At 39.9% G+C, this 25,731-nt stretch overlaps 1 protein-coding gene across 12 annotated transcripts in view; it reads left to right on the top strand.

The window, feature by feature from the left end:
• Window positions 1-25,731, top strand: part of FUT8 (fucosyltransferase 8) — a 247,885-nt gene that overhangs the window by 160,581 nt on the left and 61,573 nt on the right. For all 12 annotated transcript variants that reach the window (XM_039538169.1, XM_039538168.1, XM_039538157.1 and 9 more), the window contains 4 exons: window positions 6,494-6,609; window positions 6,728-6,893; window positions 12,976-13,090; window positions 23,160-23,397. In XM_039538169.1, the coding sequence (XP_039394103.1) occupies window positions 6,733-6,893; window positions 12,976-13,090; window positions 23,160-23,397 (514 nt within the window). In that variant the 5' untranslated portion in view covers window positions 6,494-6,609; window positions 6,728-6,732. The remainder of the gene's footprint in view (window positions 1-6,493; window positions 6,610-6,727; window positions 6,894-12,975; window positions 13,091-23,159; window positions 23,398-25,731) is intronic.

The raw sequence follows: 25,731 nt of genomic DNA, 5'->3' as shown, positions 1-25,731 counted from the left end.
GAGCACAGCAGCTCCCACAGTTGAATTACCTTCTCCAAATTGATTCCTCACTGATAGATAACTGTCTGGCGTTGCAAGCTTCCAAATACACCTCTACCGCGATATTTTTTGGCTACCTCAGGAGCCAAAAAATCTTACCGTGTTATAGGTGAAACCGTGTTATATCAAACTTGCTTTAATCCACCGGAGTGCGCAGCCCCGCCTCCCCGGATAACGGCTTTACTGCGTTATATCCGAATTCGTGTTATATCAGGTCATGTTATATCGGGGTAGAGGTGTAGTGATCACACATTTCTCCACTGTCAGAGCAGCTCTCATTTTTGTGTTGCTGAACTGCGGGGCAGAGGAAGTTCCTGGAAGGTGGCCTTCTGCATTCAAAAGTTCTGCAGCCACTGCTCATCATCAAAACGATGCGGTCTCACCAGTCAGTGCTTGTTTCACGGGACTAGAAATGGCGCTCAACAGACTGCAACTGCTCTGTGACTGCCATCAGCAACTGTGAACTGTTTTTTTCAATGGCTTGCAGCAGGGCTGCTTGCAGGACATGGCTATGTTCTATGCAGCGGCCCCTACTTTGGCTCTGGAGATACTGCAGGAGAAAACGCAAGGTATTTGACATGCTCACAGCAAGAGTACACAGCTGAGCGGGCTCCATGCTTCTGGGGTTATGGTTTAATTAATTAGGGGGCTTGAGGTCGAATTAGATAAAGTTGACTTAATTTTGTAGTGTAAACAAGCCCTCGGTTACAGGCACATGGTCAGAGAGAGAGAAGCTCCCCCGAGGGAGAGGAGCTCCCAGAATTGAGAACCACACACACCAAGGAGGAGGGCTTTGCAACCCCTCAAACCAAGGGGAAAGATTTTATTTCAAGTTTATTTGAATTTAATTAAAGTGGAACCATATCATGGAATTTAATCTTACATCTGTTCGGATTTAAGGGACCCTAAGAGAAGGGAAACTAAGGCAGGAAGTGCATGCAGTCCCACATAGCTCAGCAGGGCAGGCATGGCCCACAACACTTCACAAAACTCCCCCGTCCTCAACAATTTATATATGTTAAATATAAATATTTTATACACTACAGTGGCCTGGTAGCACCACTATAAACAGAAGTTATGACACAACACTAACTCTAAAGGTAGACCTTTCTAAATCCTCTAAAATCAGCATGCTTAGTTGGATTTTAAATTCTGAGCTCAGATCAAGTGTAGTGCCTGAGGAGGGTGCAGATCAGGGTTACTGATTCAAATTTTGAGTCATGTAGAGATATAACCCCCTCCCCCCCCCACACACACACATCCTTTTTTTTTTTTCCAAAAAGTGTCTAGGTCTGTTTTTTTGTGTTTTGCGCAGATCAAACTGCTGATGTGATGCAGGTCAAAATGGTCTCAATTTGTCTAGTTTTACCCAGGATAGTGCACTGCACCCACTAAATCTTTGAAGAACCCAAACTGAGAACGGTATTTAAGAAAATGTACATTTTTACAGTGTGCATGTGCCAATAGAGAAAACAGCTAGAGGGTTTCCATTCCTGCCGTTTTATGTGCTTTAAACCTTGACTTTTGTAAGTGATCTAAAATCCAAATGGTTACTTGGCTTGCTTTGAAATATGGTGTGCTGCATGGGAGTTTGGGGTAGCATTAGTTTTCCAAATTTGGGATCATTTTACTAAGGAGTTCCTAAATTACAGGACCCCAAAAACCTTTGTTCCTGCTGCTGTGTACTGTTAAACTTCCAGGTAAAATGACTGGATGAATCACCTCTTTTTGACCTCTTTGAGATTGAGAACTGGCCCTTCAATTAACATAATTTAAGGATAAATTAATCACAAGCCCCCACCTAAAACAGAAGTAGTTCTGTTCTGAGTGGCTGGAACCTGTTGCAATTTGAGTCATGGGTGGGAGACCGATTTATTTTGGGGAGAACATAATCCAAGTCTTTGGGAGGCAAATTAGACATGTGAATACTTCCTGAGAGGGGAGGCGTTTTTGTGGATGGAGGAGTGAGGGTATAGGGGGAGAGGAATTTGAGGCTGCAGCGAGGGGAGGGGGATCACAGGGAAGAGGAGGTAGGGGAGGGGAGAGAGGTTGAAGGCTCAGGTGAGGGAGGTGTGGGAGCTTGGGGGTAGAGGGATGGGACAGTGGAACTGGAGGAAAATAGGGGAAGGGGCATGTTTCAGCCCCACATCTTACCTCCTGTGTGTGTGTGCCCAGGTCTTGGGGGGAGGGGCTCTTGCTCCTTTTTGGGATCTGAACCCACTTGGTGCTCCCCTCATATGAGCTGGCATATGGGAAGCTGTGGCACTCTGGGTGTGTCTGAGCACCTCTCACTGCTGTATGTTCTAGGATCTGGGGGCTCATGACTATCTATAGGAGTTGAATCACTCACACCCCGTTGTTGTAAGCTGGGCTCTTGTGGGGGTGTTGCCCTTTTGGGAGGGTCTGAGGCCCTCCACCTGCCTCATGTGAGCCAAGATCTGGGGAAGTCCTACTCCTGTGGGTGGGGAGATAAGATCAGGCGTACTTTATGCATATCACAAGCTGTAAAGCAGGAGGGGGATGACAACACCCACTGAGGTAAATGGAGCAATTCATGTGTCCCAACTGTTATTTCAGATTGTATTCATCTCCATGAGGTGTTCTCATCTGAGAACATCACATTGAGATGAATGGGCCACTTCACACCTTTGAGAGATCCCAATGCTGCAGATAGATGCGTAGAGGAGTGCTTTCTCTCTATCTTTCCTATTTAAAGGATGATGCTTATAAAAGCTCTAAAATGTGCATGCTTGCACAGATTTTATTGAAATTTGCTTTATGTAATGGGAGTGTTGGGTAGTTAGTGACCCAAATTTAGACTCATTTGAGTCAGGGGTTCTGGAGCTATAAGACCTGAAAAAATAGCCATTGCCCAAAAAGGTTCTAGATGGCACTTATCTCCCCCTCTTCCCCCCCCAGAGCTAGAGATCAGACTATTGCTATGATGTTGGCCAAAATGATCTCAATTGGTCAGTTTTTACCCAAGGGAGTGCATGTCAGCCACTGAATCTTTGAGGGACCCAAATTGTGAATGGCATTTAAGAACACGTTCACGTCTTTGCTTGCGTAGATGTGCAGTTTGGAAGGATTATAGTCCACACGTCCCAGCAAAGAAAAAAATAGTGGGAGGGTTCCTGTGCAGCCATTGTACACTTAACTGGATAGTTCAAGGGAATGTGCTGATGCTATTGCCCTGGGTGAATACCCTGCCATTTCTACTCCGAACCTTTGTACATGTGTACAATAAAGAAAGATTTAATAATTCATATTTCTGTTATTCCAACTGCATCTTGAGATGTTTTTTGAAGGTTTTTTTGGACTAAAGAAATATTTATTGACAGGGCTGGCTCCAGGCACCAGCTAAAGAAGCAGGTGCTTGAGGTGGCCAATACCAAGGGGCGCCACTCAGTCCGCTGTTGGGGCGGCACGGCCGGGTCTTTGGCGGCAATTCGGCAGCGGGTCCCTCAGTCCCTCTCGGAGCGAAGGACCTGCCACCAAATTGCCGCCGAAGAGTGGAGCAGCACGATTGCGCTGCCGCGGCTATTTTGTTTGTTTGTTTTTCGGGTTCTTTTTGCCGCTTGGGGCGGCAGAAAACCTGGAGCCGGCCCTGTTTATTGAATATCTTTTATGAATTTCAGAGCAAGAGCTCTGCGTAGCCTTTTTCTGCAACATTGATGTTGTTATATATTGCTTTATCCAGTATAACGAATGCATACTTCTGATGATGGCTTGTCTAGAGCTAATTTATTTTTTAATTAAAGTTTAGATCCAATATTTTGTTGAAATCACTCGCTAAGATTATAGAGTCAGTATTCATACTGATTTGGCCCTTCTTGATTTTATCGATCCATTAGAGGTAACTGTGCAGCTAGTTGATGTTTGCAATGAAGAAGATATATTTTGGTGTTCTGTATGCTGTCAGCCTTCCTATTGTGAGACTGTGATGTTTTGGGGTTCAACTCAGACCAGTAAGGAGTTGTCATCACCTGCCCTGTAAGCCTAGCTTTGCTGCTGTGGCTCACAGCCTGGATACCAATATCCAGCAGACAAGCATGCAGTTCCCTGAATGTCTGTGTGCTGTGCAGCTCTGATTCAGCACTCTGACCCAAACAACCTGGTCTCCATCAGCCTTGGTTACTACTTGCAAAGTGACCCCACTCCTACTCCAGAATGTCCCCAAAACTGGCTGCCCTGAAGTGCCCAGCCCTGTCCTGGAACACTCAGACAAATGAAAATGTTGGTTGCACCTTTGAAGAGACAAAAGCACCGTTTATTACTTCAGCTGGAGTTAACAATGCTTCAGTTCAAACAGAACACTGGTTTGGTTTACATTAAAAATAAATTAAGTTCACTAACAAAAAGAGAGTTTTTAAGTGAGTTCAAGTACAAGGGATAAAGACCAAAATGGTTACAAGCAAGTAAAATTAAAATATGCTTTCTAGTGGCTAAGTCTTAAAAAGCTACAGTCTTGGTTCAATGTAGATTCCTTACCAGTCTTTCTTCTTTCCAGGCAGGGCTGATTTCTCTGAGTCAGGTCCTTCCACAGAAGTATAAGGTGCTAGTTTCCTTAGTCTTCCTAAGTGAAAGATGCCCAAATGGCTCTATGTATCCCCTTATATCTCTGAGTTCATTAACCCTGCTTCAAGAAGCAGGATGGCTTCATGCTGTTCTTCCTTGCCTGTATGTTTCTCACCCCTCTGCAGATTTGTATGTAAATAGGGCATCTATTGTTTTGATTCCACAATGCTACCTTTGAGGCTGGGGAAAAATCTGTTTCTCCCTGTGTTTGGTCACAGACTTTAAAGCATAATATTAGTGAGTATCGATAATTCTTCACATAGTGTTAATTCATACACTTCACAATGATATTCATCACCAGTGTGTTATAGGCTCTCATAAAATACATTACTCGATGCACTTTTATAATACAGCAGTATTGTATGCAATAAGTTAATTCAATTGCTTATCATTTGAGGTTCAGACCCCTGCAGGAGGCTATTTCCCCCACTCGCTAGGTTCATGACTTTGTTTACTTTTTATGTAAATGTATCTTCATTGTCTCTGCCTGATGACCAGGCTGGTCAGGCAAACAAATACACATTCCTTTGTCTAAGGCAGACTGGGCTTATGCATTGCTATCCAAACATATTTTAAGAACACAATTCCTAAAACTCTTCAAACCTACTCCATACGTATATTATGCAAGAATATTAATGATGATTAGTGAGTCATTAGTTTTCCAATGATCTATTAGATGCCATCTTTTGGGTATATACCATGACAACAGTGTGTTAAGTGTAGTGATTATGTCAGGTCTGACAGGAGGAGTTGTCACAAAATGGTGAACCACCATGGGCCTCTGTGTCACAGAGACTGACAGAAATCTCGGGACTAGACGTTTCACTTCTGAGGGTAGTTCTAGCATTGGACAGCGCTATTGAAGCTCAAGACTTGCTGTTTTACACCATTTATCTTCAGACTACCAATACCATTTTCCTCCACATTTCAGCAAGTGCCTTTTTGCCCATGATTGGCAATGTAGCTCTTGTTGCCTTGACTTATCACTTCAGTTCTACATTATAATTCTGTACCCATCTCCTGAATGAAGGCAAGGAAGAAAAAGTTTTAAGAGCCACTGTAAAGATAGTTGAGGACAAAAGATTACTATAAAGATGACAACATCTTAACAGGCCAGACAGTGGGTGTTGGCTGCAGAGTATACTTTCCCAGAATAATCTGAAACTGTAATTGCTGAAGAACGACAGATCATCAGAAATAATTTTATTATCTTGGAAAAGCATGCCCTAACCTCAAGTCATTGAGGTCATAAGAAGGGATTACGTTTCATTTGTCCTCCCACCCTTGTCTCCCAAGACTAACCTAATAGCCACCTCTAAAGTTTGTTCTTGATACAGATATCTGCCCAGAAACCACCACTGGTTACCTTAGCTGCTATAGATCTTAAAAGCAACAAAGAATCCTGTGGCACCTTATAGACTAACAGACGTTCTGCAGCATGAGCTTTCGTGGGTGAATACCCACTTCTTCAGATGCACTTCTTTGACTTGCATCTGAAGAAGTGGGTATTCACCCACGAAAGCTCATGCTGCAGAACATCTGTTAGTCTATAAGGTGCCACAGGATTCTTTGTTGCTTTTACAGATCCAGACTAACACGGCTACCCCTCTGATACTATAGATCTTAAGTTATCCTAATACAGTTGTGATAATTAGAGTATATTGTGTTACACTGAAATTTTCCTTTTAGTTAATGAACTGTAATCTTGTTTGTATAAATTATTGCTGACCTGGGAAGAAGTTTCTGTTGGAGTTTTGTTGGTTCTATATGTGTTACAGTATCTGAAGTGTTATCAGTAACTACTTTTAGTGAAGTAAGCAAATATTACATAATTTATAAACATAATTATTGCTTTAATTTCTTCCCTGTGCTCTAGGATACCGGATGGTCCCATTGATCAGGGGCCAGCTGCAGGAAGGGTACATGCTTTAGAAGAGCAGCTTTTAAAGGCCAAAGAACAGATAGAAAGCTATAAGAAGCGAACAGGAGATGGTTGGTAGAGAGATGTTTTCTTTTTCTTCTTAAACTCTTATATACCATATCACAAATGTTTCAATTTCATCATGTACCACTTCACTGGAAATGCTGATATGTTTATGCTTTTTAATAGCAGGCATGGGGAAAGACCATGAAATATTGAGAAGAAGGATTGAAAATGGAGCCAAGGAACTTTGGTTTTTTCTTCAGAGTGAATTGAAAAAGTTGAAAAATTTGGAAGGAAGTGAACTCCAAAGACATGTTGATGAATTTCTATCTGATCTGGGTCACCAGGAAAGGTACTAGTGCTAGTTGCTACTACATTTTTATTGTATTAAAGACTACAAACTGATTAAGGTACTGAGACATTAATTAGATTCCTTGCAAAGTGGGAATTGCTACTGTCTGGATTAAAATGTCATGACTGGGACATGAGCATCAAATTATATCTGTATGTTAGGGGTCATTGAGTAAACCTTCTGTTTTGTCCGTTAAGTTTTAAACAGAAGATGGAAACTCTGCTTGGATATTTTTATATGTATTTTGAATTTATCAGTGAGAAACCTATCATCGTTTATTATGGCTGCCTACTCATAGTTACTTTTCTCTCTCTCTCTTTCTATGACACCTAACAAAACACATAAAACATTTAATTTTAGATACCTTTTTTTCAGTATTTTAGAATGAAATGAATGATATTGTTCATCAGCATACAGTATAACTGGAATTACATTAAGACGAGAAGATGTCCTGATAATTTCAGGACTTATAGCCATTTAAGAAAAAGCTATTTCTCCTCCTAATTAAAGGTTAACAGAACATTTAAGATAAAAATGTAACTTTCCTTTAATTGCATTGCCATCATAGTGCTGTACAGAGAAACCTGAATTGTGTTTGCAGTTGAAGCTGATCCTAAGCCTTTCCCATTACTAAAAGTGTCTTTCATCTGAAATTTGTGTTTCATGTGAAATGAAAACATTTTAGTGCTAGTGTGTTCATGCAGAACAAAATGAATCCAAGAATCATTATAAATACAGTGAAAACTGTCCTTAGGCCTAGTATATTTAAAAGCTTATGTTCCCAGTAGGATTCTGGTTGCAATTACTGTCTCATTAGTGAACAATAAAAGAAAAATTGTTTTGTTAACACAACTTACCACTGTGAAGTCCTCCCAACCCCTCTTTTTTTAAACTAAACTAAGAGATCCTCACATGTTAACATCAATAGCAGTGTTAAAAGGAGTTCTGAAAAATTATCTAGTCTTACAGGAATACCTAGTAAGAATCTTCTTTTCTTTGAAATTCATTTTAGCAATCCTGATTATGCTGAATTTTTCAAATAAAAATAGTATGAATTTAAAGTATTACGAGAGTGGAAAGAGACATGGTCTACTAATTTTTTAATTTGATCCTTCAGAGCCAGCAGTTTATAGATGCATACAGTTTAAGGCAAGGGACCATTAGATCAACTAGTCTTACCTTCTGTGTCTTGTGGGACATTAAATTTTGCCAAATTATTTCTGCATTGAGCCCATTAAATTGTATTTGACTAAAGCATAATTTGTGTTTGGCTAAAGCACATCTTTCAGGAAGGCATCCATTCTTATACTGAAGACATGAAGAAATGGAGAATCCACCCCTTCCCTTGGTTAATCTCTCCCTCATTTTTAAAAAATATGCGCCTTATTTCTAATTTTGATTTGTATGGCTTCAGTTTCCTGCCATTGGTTCTTGTTAGGTCTTTTTCCGACAGATAGAGTCCTTCATAACCAGTATTTTCTTCCTGTGAAGGTACTTATATGTTAATCAAGTCAACTCAGAATCTTCTTTTTCCTAAATTAAGCAGATTGAGCTCCAGCCCTCAAATAATTTTGTGGTTCTTTTCTGCACGCAAGCTGGATGATACAGTTTTCCAGTAACAGATTCACCAATGCCATATATAGAGGTAGATCTCTATTCCTACTCACTACTTCTCTGTTTATACATTCCAAGGACCACATTATGCCTTCTTGCCACAGCATCCCACTGGGAGCTCATGTTGAGTTGCTTGTCAGCTATGACTCCAAAATGCTTTTCAGAGTCACTGCTTTCCAGAATGTAATTCCTCCATTCTTCTTGTATGGCCTGCATTCCTTCTTCCTAGATGTGTAACTTTGAATTTAATTATATTGAAGTGCATTTTGTGTGAATGGGCTCAGTTTAACAGCAGTCCAGACTGTTCTGTGTGACTGCCAGGTCCTTATTGTTGTTTAACTCTCAACCAGTTTCTGTCATCTGCAAAGTTTATTAGCAGTTATTTTCAGATCTTTAATAAAAAGGTTAAATAGTGCTGGGACTACTACCAACTCTGCAGACCTCCACTAGAAAATCACCAATTAATGATGATTCCCCATTAATAACTACTTCTTAAGATCTGTCAGTTGGCCAGCCCTTAAACAATTTAACGTGGGCTTTATTGAGGTTGTTTAGCACTAACTTTTTAATAGAACGTTGTGTGGTACTAAGGAAAATGCCTTACACACGTTTAAGTGTATTACATCTGTGCAGTGTAAGCATCGACATGGACTAGCTTCACGAGTAATTACCCAGGTCTAGGTGGGTATAGCCCACACTGAAGTTAGCCCTGCTGCAGCTTCACTGTTCCATGAACCAAGCTAGCATGATTAAAGGTAACTGCAGTCATGCCCTGTGATTGTAAATTATACAGATTAGAAAGACTAACTACATTTTTATTGAGCATTTCTTGTGAAATTATAGACACCAAAAGAGAAGCTTGAGTTTCCAGAACCTTGATAAAAATTGTAACAGCTTGGCACATCTATTTCAATACATACTGGTGTTCAACACTTCCACACGTTTTCTTGTTTCTTGCGTGCCTCTAGTTTATTCAGCAGTTTCTCATGTTTCCATTCCATATGCCATTTGAAGGAGGATGGTCTCTGGCTTCAAGTCACAATCTTGTGGCATAACAATGTTCAGTGCAGAATACCATATGCAGCATGTACTGTGCCTGGAAGCCTCCTATAACATCCATGAATTTGAAATTTGTCTGAATATGTCATCCAGTACACTCAAGAATCATGGGCAATGCCTCTAAGTCATTATTTAGGCTCTCCAAGGAGAGTCCCAGATGTCTAACCCAAGGTTGCCTCACAGTGAGTTGAAGGAGAAATCCTCAAATCCAAGGCTAATTCTTCTGAACACTGCTGGGAGTCTGTACAGGTGATGCTCACAGAAGTGCTGATTCAGATCATTCCATCAGAGGTGCAGCAGGGCAGCCAGGCCTCCAAAGTGCCCATCCAATTACCCCAAAGTGCAGAGCACTGACGGGGAGGTTTCCATTCCAATCAGTGGTGCTGAGCTCTGCTTTTTCTGATGTGGTCAAGCTTATGTAAAAGAGACCCAAACAGAAAGCAAGGAATTCCAGGCAATTCATAGAAGATTAGGGTTAGAAGAGACCTCAGGAGGTCATCTATTCCAACCCCCTGCTCAAAGCAGGACCAACCCCAACTAAATCATCTCTGCCAGGGCTTTGTCAAAGGCAGGCCTTAAAAACTTCTAAGGATGGAGATTCCACCACCTCTCTAGGTAACCCATTCCAGTGCTTCACCACCCTCCTAGTGAAGTAGTTTTTCCTGAAATCCAACCTACGCCTCCCCCACTGCAACTTGAGACCATTGCTCCTTGTTCTGTCATCTACCACCACTTTGAACAGCCGAGCTCCATCCTCTTTGGAACGCCCCTTCAGGTAGTTGAAGGCTGCTATCAAATCCCCCCTGATCATTTTCATTGCCCTCCGCTGGACTCTCTCCAATTCATCCACATCCTTTCTGTAGTGGGGGGGCCAAAAACTGGATGTAATACTCCAGATGCGGCCTCACCAGTGCCAAATAGAGGGGAATAATCACTTCCCTCGATCTGCTGACAGTGCTTCTACTAATGAAGCCCAATATGCCTTTAAGCTTCCTGGCAACAAGGGCACACTGTTGAGTCATATCCAGCTTCTTGTCCACTGTAATCCCCAGGTCCTTTTCTGCAGAACTGCCGCTTAGCCAGTCAGTCCCCAGTCTGTAGCAGTGCATGGGATTCTTCTGTACTAAGTACAGGACTCTGCACTTGTCCTTGTTGAACCTCATCAGATTTATTTTGGCCCAATGCTCCAGTTTGTCTAGGTTCCTCTGCACCCTATGCCTACTCTCCAGCGCATCTACCTCTCCCCCTAACTTAGTGTCATCCATGAACTTGCTGAGGGTGCAATCCGTCCCACTATCCAGATCATTAATGAAAATGTTGAACAAAATTGGTCCCAGGACAGAACCCTGGGGCACTCTGCTTGCTACTGGCTGCCAGCTGATCATTGAGTTGTTGATCACTACCTATTGAGCCCGACGATCTAGCCAGCTTTCTGTCCACCTTGTAGGCCATTCATCCAATCCATAATACTTTAACTTGCTGGCAAGAATACTGTGGGAGAGCGTATCAAAAGTTTTGCTAAAGTCAAGGTATATCACGTCCACCGCTTTCCCCATATCCACAGAGCCAGTTATCTCGTCATAGAAGGCAATCAGCAGGTGGGTACATGGTGCTAGAGTGGATTTGCATGCTGAGCCTGCTCCCCACTTCATCAACAAGCCCGCTTATAAGGAATAGCCTCAGCCAAGGAGCTCCAGTGCCATAGATTACTGCAAGATACGGTCTCTTATGCCACCCTTACCCTGAGAGGGCATTACCAGGGGGTCCTAGGAGAAAAGACATGTTCTCTGGCCCTCACTCTTTTTGTATCCCCACTGTTTCCCTCTATCCCCCAACCCCTGCTATGTTTCCTTCCTCTGCTCTGGTATTCCCATGTGTGGTTCATCAAGACTCTCAGCTGGTAAATCTCAGCCCCTCAAGTCCAAATAAACTGGGTATCATCCCAAATGGTTAAAGTCTGTCAAAGTTACAAGCAACTTGGGTACTATAATCAGAAGTGTTAAGCAGCTCCATTCTCTGCCTATAATGTTGGATTATTAGTTAGGTTATTAAATGTAAAGTTATAGTATTTGCAGAGTAGACAAGGTAATATTGTTATGAGTAACATAGTATTTTTAATTTACTGACTCTTCTTTGCATAATTTGGGTATTGAGTGATTAGGAATCCAAACCCCACCCTACTATGAATACTGGATTTTGCCAAGAGAACCCCCTTCCACATGCTGTCTGCTCTCAATTGCTTTCTTTCTCCAAGCCCCTCCCCTCAAAAAATCTTGGATACCATAAAAAGCCTGTGGTATGTGGTTGTGGCTGTCTTTGATGTGCTGCTGTTCTACCCAAATTCCCTCCTGCTGGTCAGGATGCCTTTTCATATCCCCAGTATATTGCCATCTTCCTGTTCCCTTCTGCTGGCCAGAATTTTCTCACCACCCTTCCCTGGACCTTCAGTTGTGACTATCCACTACAATAGTCATCATTTAGGATCTGACAGATCCTAAAAAATGCTCTCTGTATTCTCTAGTTTAAATTTGTGATACTAATGTAAATTTTTTTGCATTTAATGATTATACATTTTAAATATAACTGCTTTATACAGAGATATACAAAAGTATGGCCTTGTGCATTGATATGAAAGCTGAACTATTGTAACTTAAATCCATATTTACATCATATTCACATCTCATGTCACTCTTCCTATGCTGTTACTTATCTTTTCCATAATAACATTATTTTTAAATTATAAAAAAAGAGATGCTTCTTTATCCCAAATTTTTAATAGTATTCTACAGTTGGTTTGCTGGTGTACTAATAAGGACTATGGGAACATAGTAGAATCTCTGCACCATGACATTTACAATGTTACATTTATATAAAGACAGTAAACTGATCTCTGATGGCATAGCAACATCACATTGTCAGAGAAGCCACATTAGGAGTCACCCCCTGATTGTCTCTTTTCCTGGTCCAATGAATTTCAGATCTATCCTGGAACTAATGCTTTTGGGGCTTTTCTTCAGTGAAAAATTTTGATTAGTGGGCTTAAGAGTTTTTCCACTCCACAGCCATTTAATACTGCAGTTATATATAGATAAGAGAAATATGGTAAATGGAGGACACAGAATCAGATAATATGTACACACCCATCCTGGGCTGCTGTTTGTGTTGGAGGATACATGCAGAGAGAGGTAATCTGCACTGATGCTGTGGCTACCAACAGTCAAATTAATTTAGTGTTGTACTGTGCATATGTACTTGTCCCCTCTTAGTTTAATTACATACCCTGTCCCCTAAAAATGTTTAAGCAGATCAGTGTAATCAGAAGGCCTATTTAATTTCTCTTTGTGGCTTTGCCTAACCCTCTAATTTAGTATTATTAAGGTAGCTATCTAATGTTGCTTGCCTTTTATAGGTCGATAATGACAGATCTGTACTACCTCAGTCAAACAGATGGAGCAGGTGATTGGCGAGAAAAAGAGGCCAAAGATCTGACAGAGCTGGTACAGAGGAGAATAACGTACCTTCAGGTAAGAAGGGTAGAATAAGAGCACTTAAATCAAGAGGAAAATTTAAAATTGGGTTTTGTTGAAAAAATATTTTAGCCCCCTAAAATATGCCAACGTAGTAAAAACATTCATGTAATTTAAGTGAAAGTATAGGTGCGAATGCTGTAGACAGCAAAACGAGAGGATTTATGTTGTACATATGTAATATATCCTTTGTATTTATGCGTAAAGTGAGCCAGTATTTTCACTCACAAAAGGACAATAACAGAAAAGGTTTAACTGCTGTTTTAATTGTAATTGTGCAATAATGTAATCTCCTGACACATATTTTGCGGGTGGGGGTTTTTTGTGTGTTGGATCCATGATTGCCAGTAGACTATATCTTTGCCTTTTCATTCAGATTCCATAAGTCTGCAAAAGCTAAAAATAGCTTTTGTTTTGGTATATTACAAGAAGTGGCCATATCTTTTGGGAGTTCTCCCACAGACACATTCCTTAATTCATCAGTGGTGTCTATGAAGTGAGAGAGAAGATACCGTACTTTACATAAAGAATGTAATATTCCATTATCAATTACAGTGTCACTCACTGAACCATAAACAGCTGGTGTGCAGAACCATCATTCTCATTTAAAATTGTAATAGCCCTCTCTAAGCTTATTTAATTTTCACATGTTCATTAAATTTTTTCCCATAAAGATATTATCTTTAATTTCTGATCTGACCATGTTCTAGTTCCACTTCTTCTGACTCTAACACATGCTTTACCACCTATTCTAGTTCTTCATGAGTTCCTCAATCCCTTAATTTTCAGTGTTTTGTTTTAAAGTCCCCGTACATCCTATAGAACTTATAGAAATATCTAGTATTTTTAATATATCAAATTGTACTCCTATATTTCTCTAATATTTCTGTAATAATTGCTCTTTCCCTCATTATTGTTGTACTCTGAAGAAACTTTCTTCTTAGTATCCTTGAAAAAACTAATTGGACACTCATACTAGATATGTTGTAAGGACTTTAAGCAGAGAATATGTTAGCTATCTGTGTCTAACATACCCTATATATCTCATTCTGTATGTCAATAAATACCACGTATATGCTGATGACTCACAGATCTACCTCTCCACTCCTGACCTGTCTCCTTCTTTCCAAACTAAAATCACAGCTTGTCTTTCCAACATCTCCTTGTGGATGTCCAACCATCAGCTTACTCTCAATGTGGCTAGAACAGAGCTATTTTCCCCCACCTTGTCCTTCCATCTTCCCCTTTTCCTAGTCATTATGGGGAACACCACCATTTTTTCTGTCACTTAAGCCCATAGCTTGGATGTTACCTTCAGCATGGTTCTCTCTCGATCTTAACATCAAAGCTGTGCCTAAATTCTGCTTCTTCTTTTCTCTCTGCATAGCATCTTTAAGATCTGGCCTTTCCTCTCCAAAGCTAAATAGTGAGGATCTGGACAAACAATCTCACATCTCGACATTTGTCTCACCATGGCAAATGCATTTTGCTTCACTTATGTCCATTCAAAACTATGCTGTAAAGATCATGTTTCTGGCTCATCTCTTTGACCACATCACCCCTTTCTTTGGTTCCCTCCTCTGGTTCCCCCTGCTCCACTACATCAAATACAAACTACTAATCTTTGCTTCTATGCCCCTTAAGCAGGGGCGGCTCTAGGTATTTTGCCGCCCCAAGCATGGCAGGCAGGCTGCCTTCGGCGGCTTGCCTGCAGGAGGTCCCTGGTCCCGCGGATTCGGCAGCACGCCTGCGGGAGGTCCGCCAAAGCCGCGGGACCAGCGGACCCTCCACAGGCATGCCGCTAAAGGCAACCTGCCTGCCGTCCTTGCGGCGACCGGCAGAGCGCCCCCCCGCCCCCCCCGGCTTGCCACCCCAGGCATGCGTTTGGTGTGCTGGTGCCTGGAGCTGCCCCTGCCCTTAAGAGCTTTACATAATGATGTTGGGAAAACTTAAGCACTTGTTGGTTTTATAAAATGAAAGGAAAAAAGACTGGGAAGGAAGAAATTTTGGCTGGTTTACATGTATTGCCATTATCTAACGTAATTTTTGTAAAACTGTTAATTAAAGTAGCAAAAATCTGTTTCTGCTACTCTGCCTCTGATATTTAGAAGCTAAAACTAATGTATGGTAGGGATAATATTTTAGATCTGGTGGATATTTCCTTGTGGAATATATACAAAAGAACTGGAGATAACACCATGGGATCTACTGTTCCTCCCTTTATTATTGATTTAGATTTGCAGCAAATGGAACTCCAGGTGATTATAACAATGTCTTAGTGACATTGTTAACTTAAAAATATGTTGTTTAAAAAAGAATTCTTGTATTACTCATAATACTGCACAATATTCCAAGTGAAAGAATTTTTAAAATCCAATATATTTGCTCTTTGTTGACTTTATATATTTATCTGAGTTTGGTAAAAAACATCAATGAAGTCAGCTTTACTTTTTTTATAGTCTGTTTCACTTTCAAGTTCTTAGTGCTATAGTGATTCAGACAATACAGTGAAATGTTTGTTTTAAAACAACTGTTTTTGATTGGAATTTTAAAATTGCGAAACATTTCTATCAGTCTTACCTTTTTATAAAATACTACTATGAAATGTAATAGGCCAAATTTAGGTTGACAGTGTCTCTTTAATGTTTGTCATGTATAACCATCCACATGGAATGATGAGCTGTCTTCATTCTTTCATAGTTTCTCAGGTAGAAACAGTTAGAAAGCATGAGTGTAAATGGTTGATATGTTCTTGTAAACACTCCTCTTCACAAAACACAGACACAATGACAACAAATTACCAGGAGAGAAGTCCTCAGGAGGTTTCTGCCTTATCTACAATATCATTCGGAAATTCAATCAGGGATTTTATGTATATACTTCCTTTAAATGAACTCTCAAGTCTACATGTAATCAGAGGTGAAAGTAAGCCGGTACAGTACGCTGTGCCAGACCAGACCAGCTTCCCTAGGCTGGCAATTTAAGAGGCCCGAGGCTCCCTGCAGCGGCCGGAGTGCCTGACCCTTTAAATCACTGCTTGAGCCCTGCCACCACTACCCCGGGGCTCCGGCAGCAGGGCTCGGGTGACGATTTAAAGGGCCCAGGGCGCCAACCACTGCGGGGAGCCCCGGCCCTTTAAAGCACCACCCAAGCCCTGTCGCCGTACCCCGGGGCTCAGGCAGTGGGGCTCTGGCAGCGATTTAAAGGGCTTGGGGCTCCCCGCCACCAGAGCCCTGGTCCCTTTAAATCCCTGCCTGAGCCCAGCTGCCGGAGCCCCAGGGTAGGGGCGGCAGGGCTCCGTCAGCAATTTAAAGGACCTGGAGCACTGCTGCAGTGGTGGTGGCCAGAGCCTGGGCCTTTTAAATCACCTCTGTGCCCCGGAGCTCCCAGATGCCTCTCCCAGCCGCAGCCCTGGGGCCTTTAAATCTTGATTTAAAGGCCTGCCTCTTCTGGTTGAGGCCACGCCCCTACCCAGGACTCTGGCGTACTGGTAAGTCCTTTAACTTACTTTCACCCCTGCATATAATTAACTATGGATTTCTTTGTTCTGTTTCACTACTATAGATTTCAATAATCTTATAATAGTGTCTGGAAATCTTTTATATTTAGTGAATTCAAATTTTTGTGACTCTACATGTAACTTGGCATTTTCTGTTCTAATAGTCTTATTCTCTTAAATGAATATCTTTTACCGTATCCCTTTTTCTAGTATTTTTACAATGTACGTTTAATGTGTTCCTCAACCATTGTTGAATTAATTTCACAATATTGGATTAGTGAATAGACACCCTTTCCAAAAACACCTTAAAAGAAGTTTAGGCATGTGAATGGGACATTCTTTTTATTTTATTTTGCCTAAAAGACTGAATACAGTCTTTTAGGCAAAATAAAAAGGCTACCTAAAAATAAAACAAATGAGCAAAACAGAAAATAGCAGCTGGCAAGAATGTTTTTAAATGATGTTTTTGAGGGATATTGGAATTAGATGACATAAATTTCTATACTTACATTTTTACAAGGGAAAATGTAGTGAACATATGAAAATTGAATAAGCTTGGAGAAAGCCTACTACAATATTAAATCAAGTTTTGGCTCTGCTTCATAAGTTCTTTTGTAGTTCACTATCTAAACATCTAATCTATAAGGGTAATAACCTCCTTAAAGATGAACCCAGCTGATACCTACACGGGGAGGTCTCCAAAGTCAGGACTAGTTTAACATTAGGGGATTGTAGACCGAGGGAAATAGTTTGCAGCCCCTTTGCATTCATGAGGTGCTCAAGGTGAAATCCCTTCCTAGAGGAGGGTAGGTGACTGCCAGAGCACTCAACTGTACTACATTGGAGCAAGATCAGGCTATCTGTTCTACTGCACCGCATACATACTCAGTGGTCTGCAAGACTGAGTCTGCTGGCTGGGGGAGTAGCAGCTCTGAGCTCCTCTTCCTCCCTCACCTTCCTTCCAAGGAGCAAAGAGAAGCCTGTGTGGAAAGGAGGGCTGACCAGGAGGAGCTGAAAGTTTTCAGATAGCAACCTTAAAGTATGGGCAGTCAGCAATACATTTAGAAGACTGGGGCCTGCGTTAAAGGGGAAAGTGGCCATCATTAATTGCGGGATAGAGGAAGATCTGGCCTATATTAACTGGGGGTAAGTGGGTGGGGTGGGGAGCATCAGCATTAATTTTGTGTGGGAAGCAAGGACCTGGCACAGATTGTATAGCATGAATGCCCTGAATCGTAGGGGGTTGGAGGAGGGCTGTATGAATTAAATTAGGGGTAGCCTGGGATGAGAACACCCCTCCTTCTGGCATCCTGTGAGAAGCGTGGGCAAGGACTATCTCCTTCAAGCTTCCTAGCAGCCTGAGCGAGGACCTGGTCCCAAATGTGGAGCACGTGTGTTTTGTTGTACATCAAGCCATAAGCAAGAAATTATGTTTTAGAAGTAGAAAAGCTATTTATAAGACTGTTTTCTCACTGTGTGAATCAAATAAGCCACTTTTGCCATCTGTAACAGGCCACCCTCCTACTCCATGCCAATTAAACTGTTACAGATGGCAAAGCTAGCTTATTTGATTCACACAATGGAAAAACATCTTTAAAAACAGGTTTTATAATTAAAAGCAGTGTAATTTGTTGCCGGGGGCCACATCCAGCCCTTCAGACATTTTAATCTGGCCCTCGAACTCTCTCCAGGGAGCAGGGTCGCGGGCTTGTCCCACTCCTCGTGTGCTGTGGCTCCTGGAAGCAGCGGCATGTCCTCTCTCCAGCTCCTATGTGTAGGGGCATCCAGGGGGCTCCGCACGCTGTTCCTGCCCCAAGTGCCACCCCCATAGCTCCCATTGGCCAGGAACCGCGGCCAGTGGGAGCTGCAGGGATGGCACCTGTGGACAGGGCGGCGCGTAGAGCTGCCTGGCTGCACCTCCATGTAGGAGCCAAAAGGGGGACATGCCGCTGCTTCCGGGAGCTGCTTGAGGTAAGCACCACCTAGATCCTGCATCCCTGACTCCCTTCTGCACCCCAAGCCCCTGCCCCAGCCCTGATCCCCTTCCTACCCTCCGGAGCACTTTCCTGCACACCTAACCCTCACCCCATCCTGCACCCTAACCCCCAATTTTGTAAGCAATCATGGCCCGCCATACAATTTTCATACCTAGATGTGGCCCTCGGGCCAAAAAGTTTGCCCACCGCTGCATTAGAAGGTTGAGTGGTTTGCCAGTGGCATTTTTGACAACTTCCCCCACTGACCCCACTGACTTTTTTGAGTGCACTGGACAAGACCCAAAGGAAGAGGAGTTCCTGGTGAATTGTACTGTGTTACCCATGTCCCTTCCAGATGGACTTTCCACAGCTGGGAGCCAGTAATCATGGTTCTTCTGACAGTGACTTGAACCCTATGTCTGTATATTTGAGACTGATTGATTCTAACCAACTATGTTTCAAACACTATTTGGGCTTTATTTACTTGACTTGAGGTCAGATATAGAGCTGCCACCCACTATAGTGTTGTGCTACTAACCTCATCTCACACCATAAACTAAATACTTTGGGGCTGTACTTTATATTGCCAAAACAGAATGTAGTGGTTTGTGACATTACTGTGAAATATGTCCTGCTGGCTTCTACATAGTGTACACTTACCCTGTACATTAAGGAGTTCAGTCATCCACCAGCAGCAAGGAAAGGGAATAAAATGAGAATAAAAATATTTGTGATTCAGTACCATTGGGAATTTTGTTTTATGTTTAGAATAGCCTGACTATACAAATGCGTTATACAGTGCTACCTATTCCTATGGAAATATGGGCATTTGTCAGGGGAGTAACATAAGTAATACTCTGGCGCCTGGTAAAGTTTTAATTTATCTCAAAACTCATTTCAATTGTCACCTGAGCTTTTTTCAGACAACACTTTGCAAAGTTTACTCATTTCTTTTTTTATGTTTTAATTGTATTACAAAGCTGGATTTTCAAAAGGGAAGGGGAATTTTACTGTATTTTGAAATTTTAATTCCCCTTCCCCCCCCCCCCCCCAAAAAGTTGATCTGTCTCTAACTCCAACAGCATTCCGCAAGCCATCTATTAACCATGAACAGGTAAGAAAGGTGTAAGTAAAAGAAACAGAGGAATACATGGTTCCAATCTATCCTAAATAAACTGAATTAATTAATAAAGAAAGAGAAGGAAACAGGGTGGAGTGGGGTGGTGAAATATAACTCTCAGAGAATAAACAAAAAGGAAAAAGAAAAGGGAGCCAACTAAAATGAAAGGATCAGTAAAGAACCCATCTGTTATCTGGTAATCTGTAATTATTACATTAATGACTTCTGTTACTCTGTTTAATAGCAGCTGACAGATAACCTACCTGCTTTGTTGGTGGGCTATTTTTATACAATTCAAATTAATCATTTGTTACATGAGCTTGCTGGAGCTGAGAATGCTATATGATTGTTTTTCTGCATACCTTGGAAATAAAGTAAATATAAACTACAACTTATTAAGGACAGTATTTGTTATGGCATTATACATCTGTAATTTGTTTGAAGTATTCTGTTGATATAGTTACTCAAGCAATTTATAAGCAACTGCATACCCCAATAATAAGTGGAAACTTTTCTTCCTTTTTTAGCTAAGTCGCTTATTGTATACTTTATTATTTTTACATTGTTGAAGCTTGAGATATGTAGTCAGTCCCCTTCCTGTGAAAGGGAAAACGACAATTCCTTGAGCAATGTTATTTTGATATTATAAATTGTATATGTTGTGCCAAATATTCAGCCCAAGCTTAAGTCTACACATTTGTCAAGGGCTGAATCTGATCCAAAGAGCATAACATCAGTTAAAACAGAAAAATTAATATGTATAAGAAAAAACTGTGTGTTTGTGTGTATTTAATATATGTTTTTAATATATTTCTAACTGTGACATGTGTTTAAGTATAAAACTTTATGGGTGGATAAATTTAGAAACATGGATGAAAAGAAGGTTGATCAAACAATAGAAAAGTAGATATCTACAATACATTTTGATTGCAGTTTTACTAAATTGTTTGAACATATCAATGGCTACACCCTTGCCTTTGAAATCTACAGTGTAAACTGTTTGCAAGCTGTAAATTGACTTAAAGCTTACCTCCTTGATACTGTAATGATCCATGCCTATGTACTTAAATTCTGAGGTCATAACTGCCTTCAAATTCTGGATTTCATTTTCAGAAACAGAAGGAAGAAAAATTATTTTTACTTAGGCCCAGTATTTGCTGCTCCTTAGTTTACTGATTCTGGAGTGACTCAGTTGGAATAAATGGAATTACCGTGATGTAAAATCTATGTAAGAAAGAAGAGAATCAGGCCCACTCTTTTACTAGTGCGTGAACAGGGCCCTCAACTCACCAGTAAAGTGATACAGTGGTGCACATATATGTGTTTAGTACTGTTTATTCAATCACAGTTTGGGAATTAGTAACTATATATCTAACATACTAGTTGTAAAGTTATTAAAAAAAATTAAGTTAATCATTTCCTTTTTAACTACACTCCATTGCCTTGTGGTCTAACAGAGCTAGAATAAAATGCTCTTTTGAAAACATAAATATTAACATACTTAAAGGACAACTTAAAACTATTGATCCTGAATAAGCTCTGTGAGAATTCTTATGAGCAGAAAGAAATACACACTCTTAAGGCATTCATCCCAATTTTAAGAGTGCTTTTAAAAAAGATTTAGAAGAAATCAGCATAAAATCAACAACTAATCAGTTATGTGAAGGATAGTAAATTGATAAAAATATACAAAAAAAATTATAAATAGAAAATTTTAAATGTATGTAAATCCATTAAATTTACAGTAAAAATAGAATGTGTGGTAGCATTCTTAATGTAAAGATTTTGGGGGAGGGGAAGATGGTCTACGGTGCTAAGAAGAGATATTTGTACAAATTAATGCCTCCTGAAATTATGAATCAAGTCATTAGGCAGCCATAAAATGTGCTTTTAATATCGAAGAATTTATAATGCTTGGTATGTACAGCCTTATCTAAGGGTCACCACAGAGCTTCTCTCCCGAAGTCTTTAAATGCTGCATTAACTCTTTGGCATGCTCCTCTTCCTTCACGTGACCATTAGGCAGAGAAAACAATGTAGCAGGTGAAGAACAAGCAAAAGAGAAGCCCAGGGACAGGCTCAGTCTGCCTGTGATGCTTCAGATGGCCATGACATAGCAGGTATGGAGTCTAAGCCTGTGCCCAACTGCTCGAGCAACTGGCAAACTTGGGTTCTCTGGACAAAGCAACCTCATAAGGATAAGCTATCTGCACCAGATCCCTTAAATGCTTGGCTTCAGACAATCTGCCTTTCCTAAAATTATTTTGGACCAAAATTTCAAAAGGTCAGATTTGAATGGATTGTTTTGGGAAAAATTAGTGGGAAAGCCAAATAAAATAGATTGAAATACTCTTAAGAAATAGAGGTCTGAGGACTGCAGCTGTAGAGACAGATAGTTCTGAATAGTTCTCAGGAGGGAGGGTGATATTTAGCTTCCTCTCATCAAAGGGTTTATCTATTTCCAAGAGTGGATAGGGAAAAATCCGTTATAGAGTGTTGGATAGGAAAGGGGAAAATATATGGTTGTATTGATGCACAGTTACTCCCCTCTTGCAGTTAAACAACCAAAAATAACTTCTCATACTAAATATTTCATATGAAAATTATATTTATGGAAAAAAGATGTCTTGGAATAGGTCAGTAATAATGGATACAGAAAAAAAAATCTTGTCCGGACTTCATGAACCCAAAAAGTATTTAATGCTCTATAATTTTAAACCTGCTTGGCATAACTTATTTAATGGCAGTTAAATTCAGTAGTTGTATAAGAAATTATTACATACTATAAATAGCCTTTAATGTAGATGATGTAAGATATAATGTCTTAAAAGTACAGAAAATTGTTTTAAAAGTATTCTATCAAGCTTTCAGCGTATAATGTTTTTGTGCAGAACTGGACTATTTCAATAACAGGATTTTATGTTCATCAAGAATACAATCCAGTTTAAAACCTTTACTTTTATCACTTTGTTTAGCCATGTAATATGTTTTATACTTGGTTTGTAGTAAGCTAGTTTGGAAAATAGTCTATTAATTGTTTGTTTTACTCTCTAGGCAGACTGAATTTTTCTTTTTAAATAATTCATGCATGTTCATTGAAATAGTGCTAACAAAGTTGGAAAGAGCCACAGGAAATCAAGAAAGAGCATTCTTACACTGAGAACTATTTTGGATGTGAGCCTTGAGACTGAATGTTAGCATATTCTGACAGCCTGAGAAATGAAAACATAATTTAATATCTTAAAGGTGTATTTTACATTGGAGTAGTGAAATATATGTGATGGCTGTTCATGTTAACTGCTGAGAATGCACAATTTTCATTCAGCTGGTGCTTGCGCCTTTGTTTTAATGTGGGATGTACTATATTGGCATGACTTGTGTGTGATTTATGACACTTGTCACTTATTAACTCAGAAATATGCCTTTGTGTATATCTTGTCTTCAACTGTGCTTCTTGGTCCTTACTTACAGAACCCCAAGGATTGCAGCAAAGCCAAGAAACTTGTGTGTAATATCAACAAAGGCTGTGGCTATGGCTGTCAACTTCATCATGTTGTCTACTGCTTCATGATTGCATATGGAACACAACGAACACTCATTTTGGAGTCTCAGAATTGGCGCTATGCTACTGGTGGCTGGGAGACTGTCTTTAGACCTGTAAGTGAGACATGCACTGACAGATCAGGCACTACCACTGGACACTGGTCAGGTAAGACTCAATGAACAATTCTCAAATAATTTTCCTTTCGCCTTTTGCTGCGTCTACATTATAAGACTATATCAAAACCTGTTTCTTGACTATTAAGTATTGAGTAATAACTATGATTACAATTTTATGGGTCATCATTTTTCCCTTCATTGTATTGTAATAGAACACTAGTATCCTCTCTTAGAGGATCCTGCTACATCAGCAGGAATTTTTATGCAAAACCAGTTCCAAATCCAGACCAAAATCCTTGAACAGTATATCAAGTTACATTGGGTGGCAGATTTTTCTGAGGGAATAGTGAAGGTAATAAAGAGAGGCAAGTGCTAAAGTATATAATCATACTGAAGGAAGTATGAAATATAAATACAAAAAAGCATATAATACATATTCATATACCAACAAAAACAATAATAAAACATAAATTCTTACTATGAATCAAATAGACTAGTAAAAACAGTAATTGGTGCCCATTTGGCAAGATAATGTGTGTATTTTTATTATTTAGGGCAGGAAATTAATCCATTTATTTTATTGAAACAAATGCTTACAGAAGGAACATGGGGATTTTGCCATTGGGCAGTAATAGTTTGACACATATATACAGAAAACTGAGGGGGTGGAATCACTTTTTCTAGTGAAACCTCACTGTCAACACCTAGCTGAGCTATGAACATAATTGTACAGGAAAATTCCAAAATCACATTTGCCAAAATATTTGTATAAATGTACAATCCCATCAAATTAGTATGAAGGAGTCTATTGCAGATGATTGGAAGTATGTCAGCTTTTTCCTCAAAGTCTAGGCTGAATGTTGGCAGGAATTTTAACATCCAACTCCCTGTTGTTCGAGTATCTTTTATGTGAATGATTGTTTCCAAAGGTATTTAACAGATTTTAGATAATCTTTCACTATTGTTAGATATATTAAATATTGTTTCTTCAGAGTTGGTTATCTGATCATTTAAGCACTGTTGTCTTGTAAATGCATACGAGTTTGGAAATATTGGAATAAATGTATGAGAGAGACAGTTTTGGAATCTGGCCCACTGTGTCTTTAACAGATCAAAGGAACATAGCTTATGATTCTGATATAATCAACTAGATTAATCTAGTGAGATCCAAAAAGTCTCAGTTGCTATACAAAGATATACGATTTCCAGAGGAAACAGTGGATTATTACAAAAGGGAGACACAGGGAAAGGGACTGGAGGATATTAAATAATTTTGGAAATTATTGTCCATATAATCATGGTGGTGAGTAAATAAGTTAATTACTGAGTGAGTAAAGAATGGATAAACCTAGACTATGGAAGAAGGAAAATATATTCAAATGCTATATCTGGGATTTGTAGTTGTTCTGTAGAGATCTAATGTTTTGGGGGGCAATTTCTGTACCAGTCAGCTGATGCACCCAGCTGTGCTGAATAGTAGAGCCTTAAATTTGGAAGGCCAAACTACCCTTGAATTTGTTACCTGTCCAAATATATTTTAATATGAGATTCTGGAGTTTTGTTAAATAGAATTGGAAAAGATACTAGAATCACTTAAAGGTATCTAATATGGGTTCATGTTAATGGTGTTTAACGGAGAAAATGACACGTTTAAGATATTCCAGTTATGCAAATGTTTATTAAAATGAATAGCAAAAGGGACATCATTTAATTTAAATAGTTCCAAATAATGGTTGTCATTGCTTCAGTACTTTAGGAGGGAATACCATAAAGATAAACACAAAGTAAGGTGTCATCTGCATATAATGCTATCCATAGATCAGTACACCTAACTTTTATTCAGGTAATATGATTGCTGGACCAGAGATTCCATAGTAAGAATAAACAAGGGAGATAAAAACAGTCCTGCATTGTACCACATCTCAGGCCAAAGCTTTAGGTTCATTAGCATTAATAAAGAACTTGGCTGTCGATACATACATGGTATGTTAGTCATGTCCAAGTAAGGAGTTTTGGTCCAGTTACCATCTGCTCAAAGGCAGAAAAGAAGGATTGATATTTTTATTATCTATTTTAGAGTAGCTCTAGAGACCCACAAAAGGATTGTGGCCCACCATTGCGGTCACTCTTGTTGAATTTCATTCACATATATCATTATCCTTTTGAAAAGATATTACATTAGCTGGGGTGACAAATAAAATTATTTTGACTACATTTCAAGCTTATCTGGATACATTGATGGATCAGGGATCTCTCTCTGAACTAATATCCATTTCGCTTCTAAAAATACTAGTTAACAACAGAATTCAGAACAGAAGTATTGAAATAAATGTATCTTCTTATTGTTGCCAAGATTCCAGATTTTCTCAAGATGATGTCTTTG

The sequence above is a fragment of the Mauremys reevesii genome, linkage group 4 (assembly GCF_016161935.1).
Source record: "Mauremys reevesii isolate NIE-2019 linkage group 4, ASM1616193v1, whole genome shotgun sequence".
In the NCBI taxonomy this organism is placed as follows: Eukaryota; Metazoa; Chordata; order Testudines; family Geoemydidae; genus Mauremys; species Mauremys reevesii.
The sequence above is the reverse complement of the archived record's forward strand: the minus strand, read 5'-3'. Positions and strand labels throughout refer to the sequence as shown.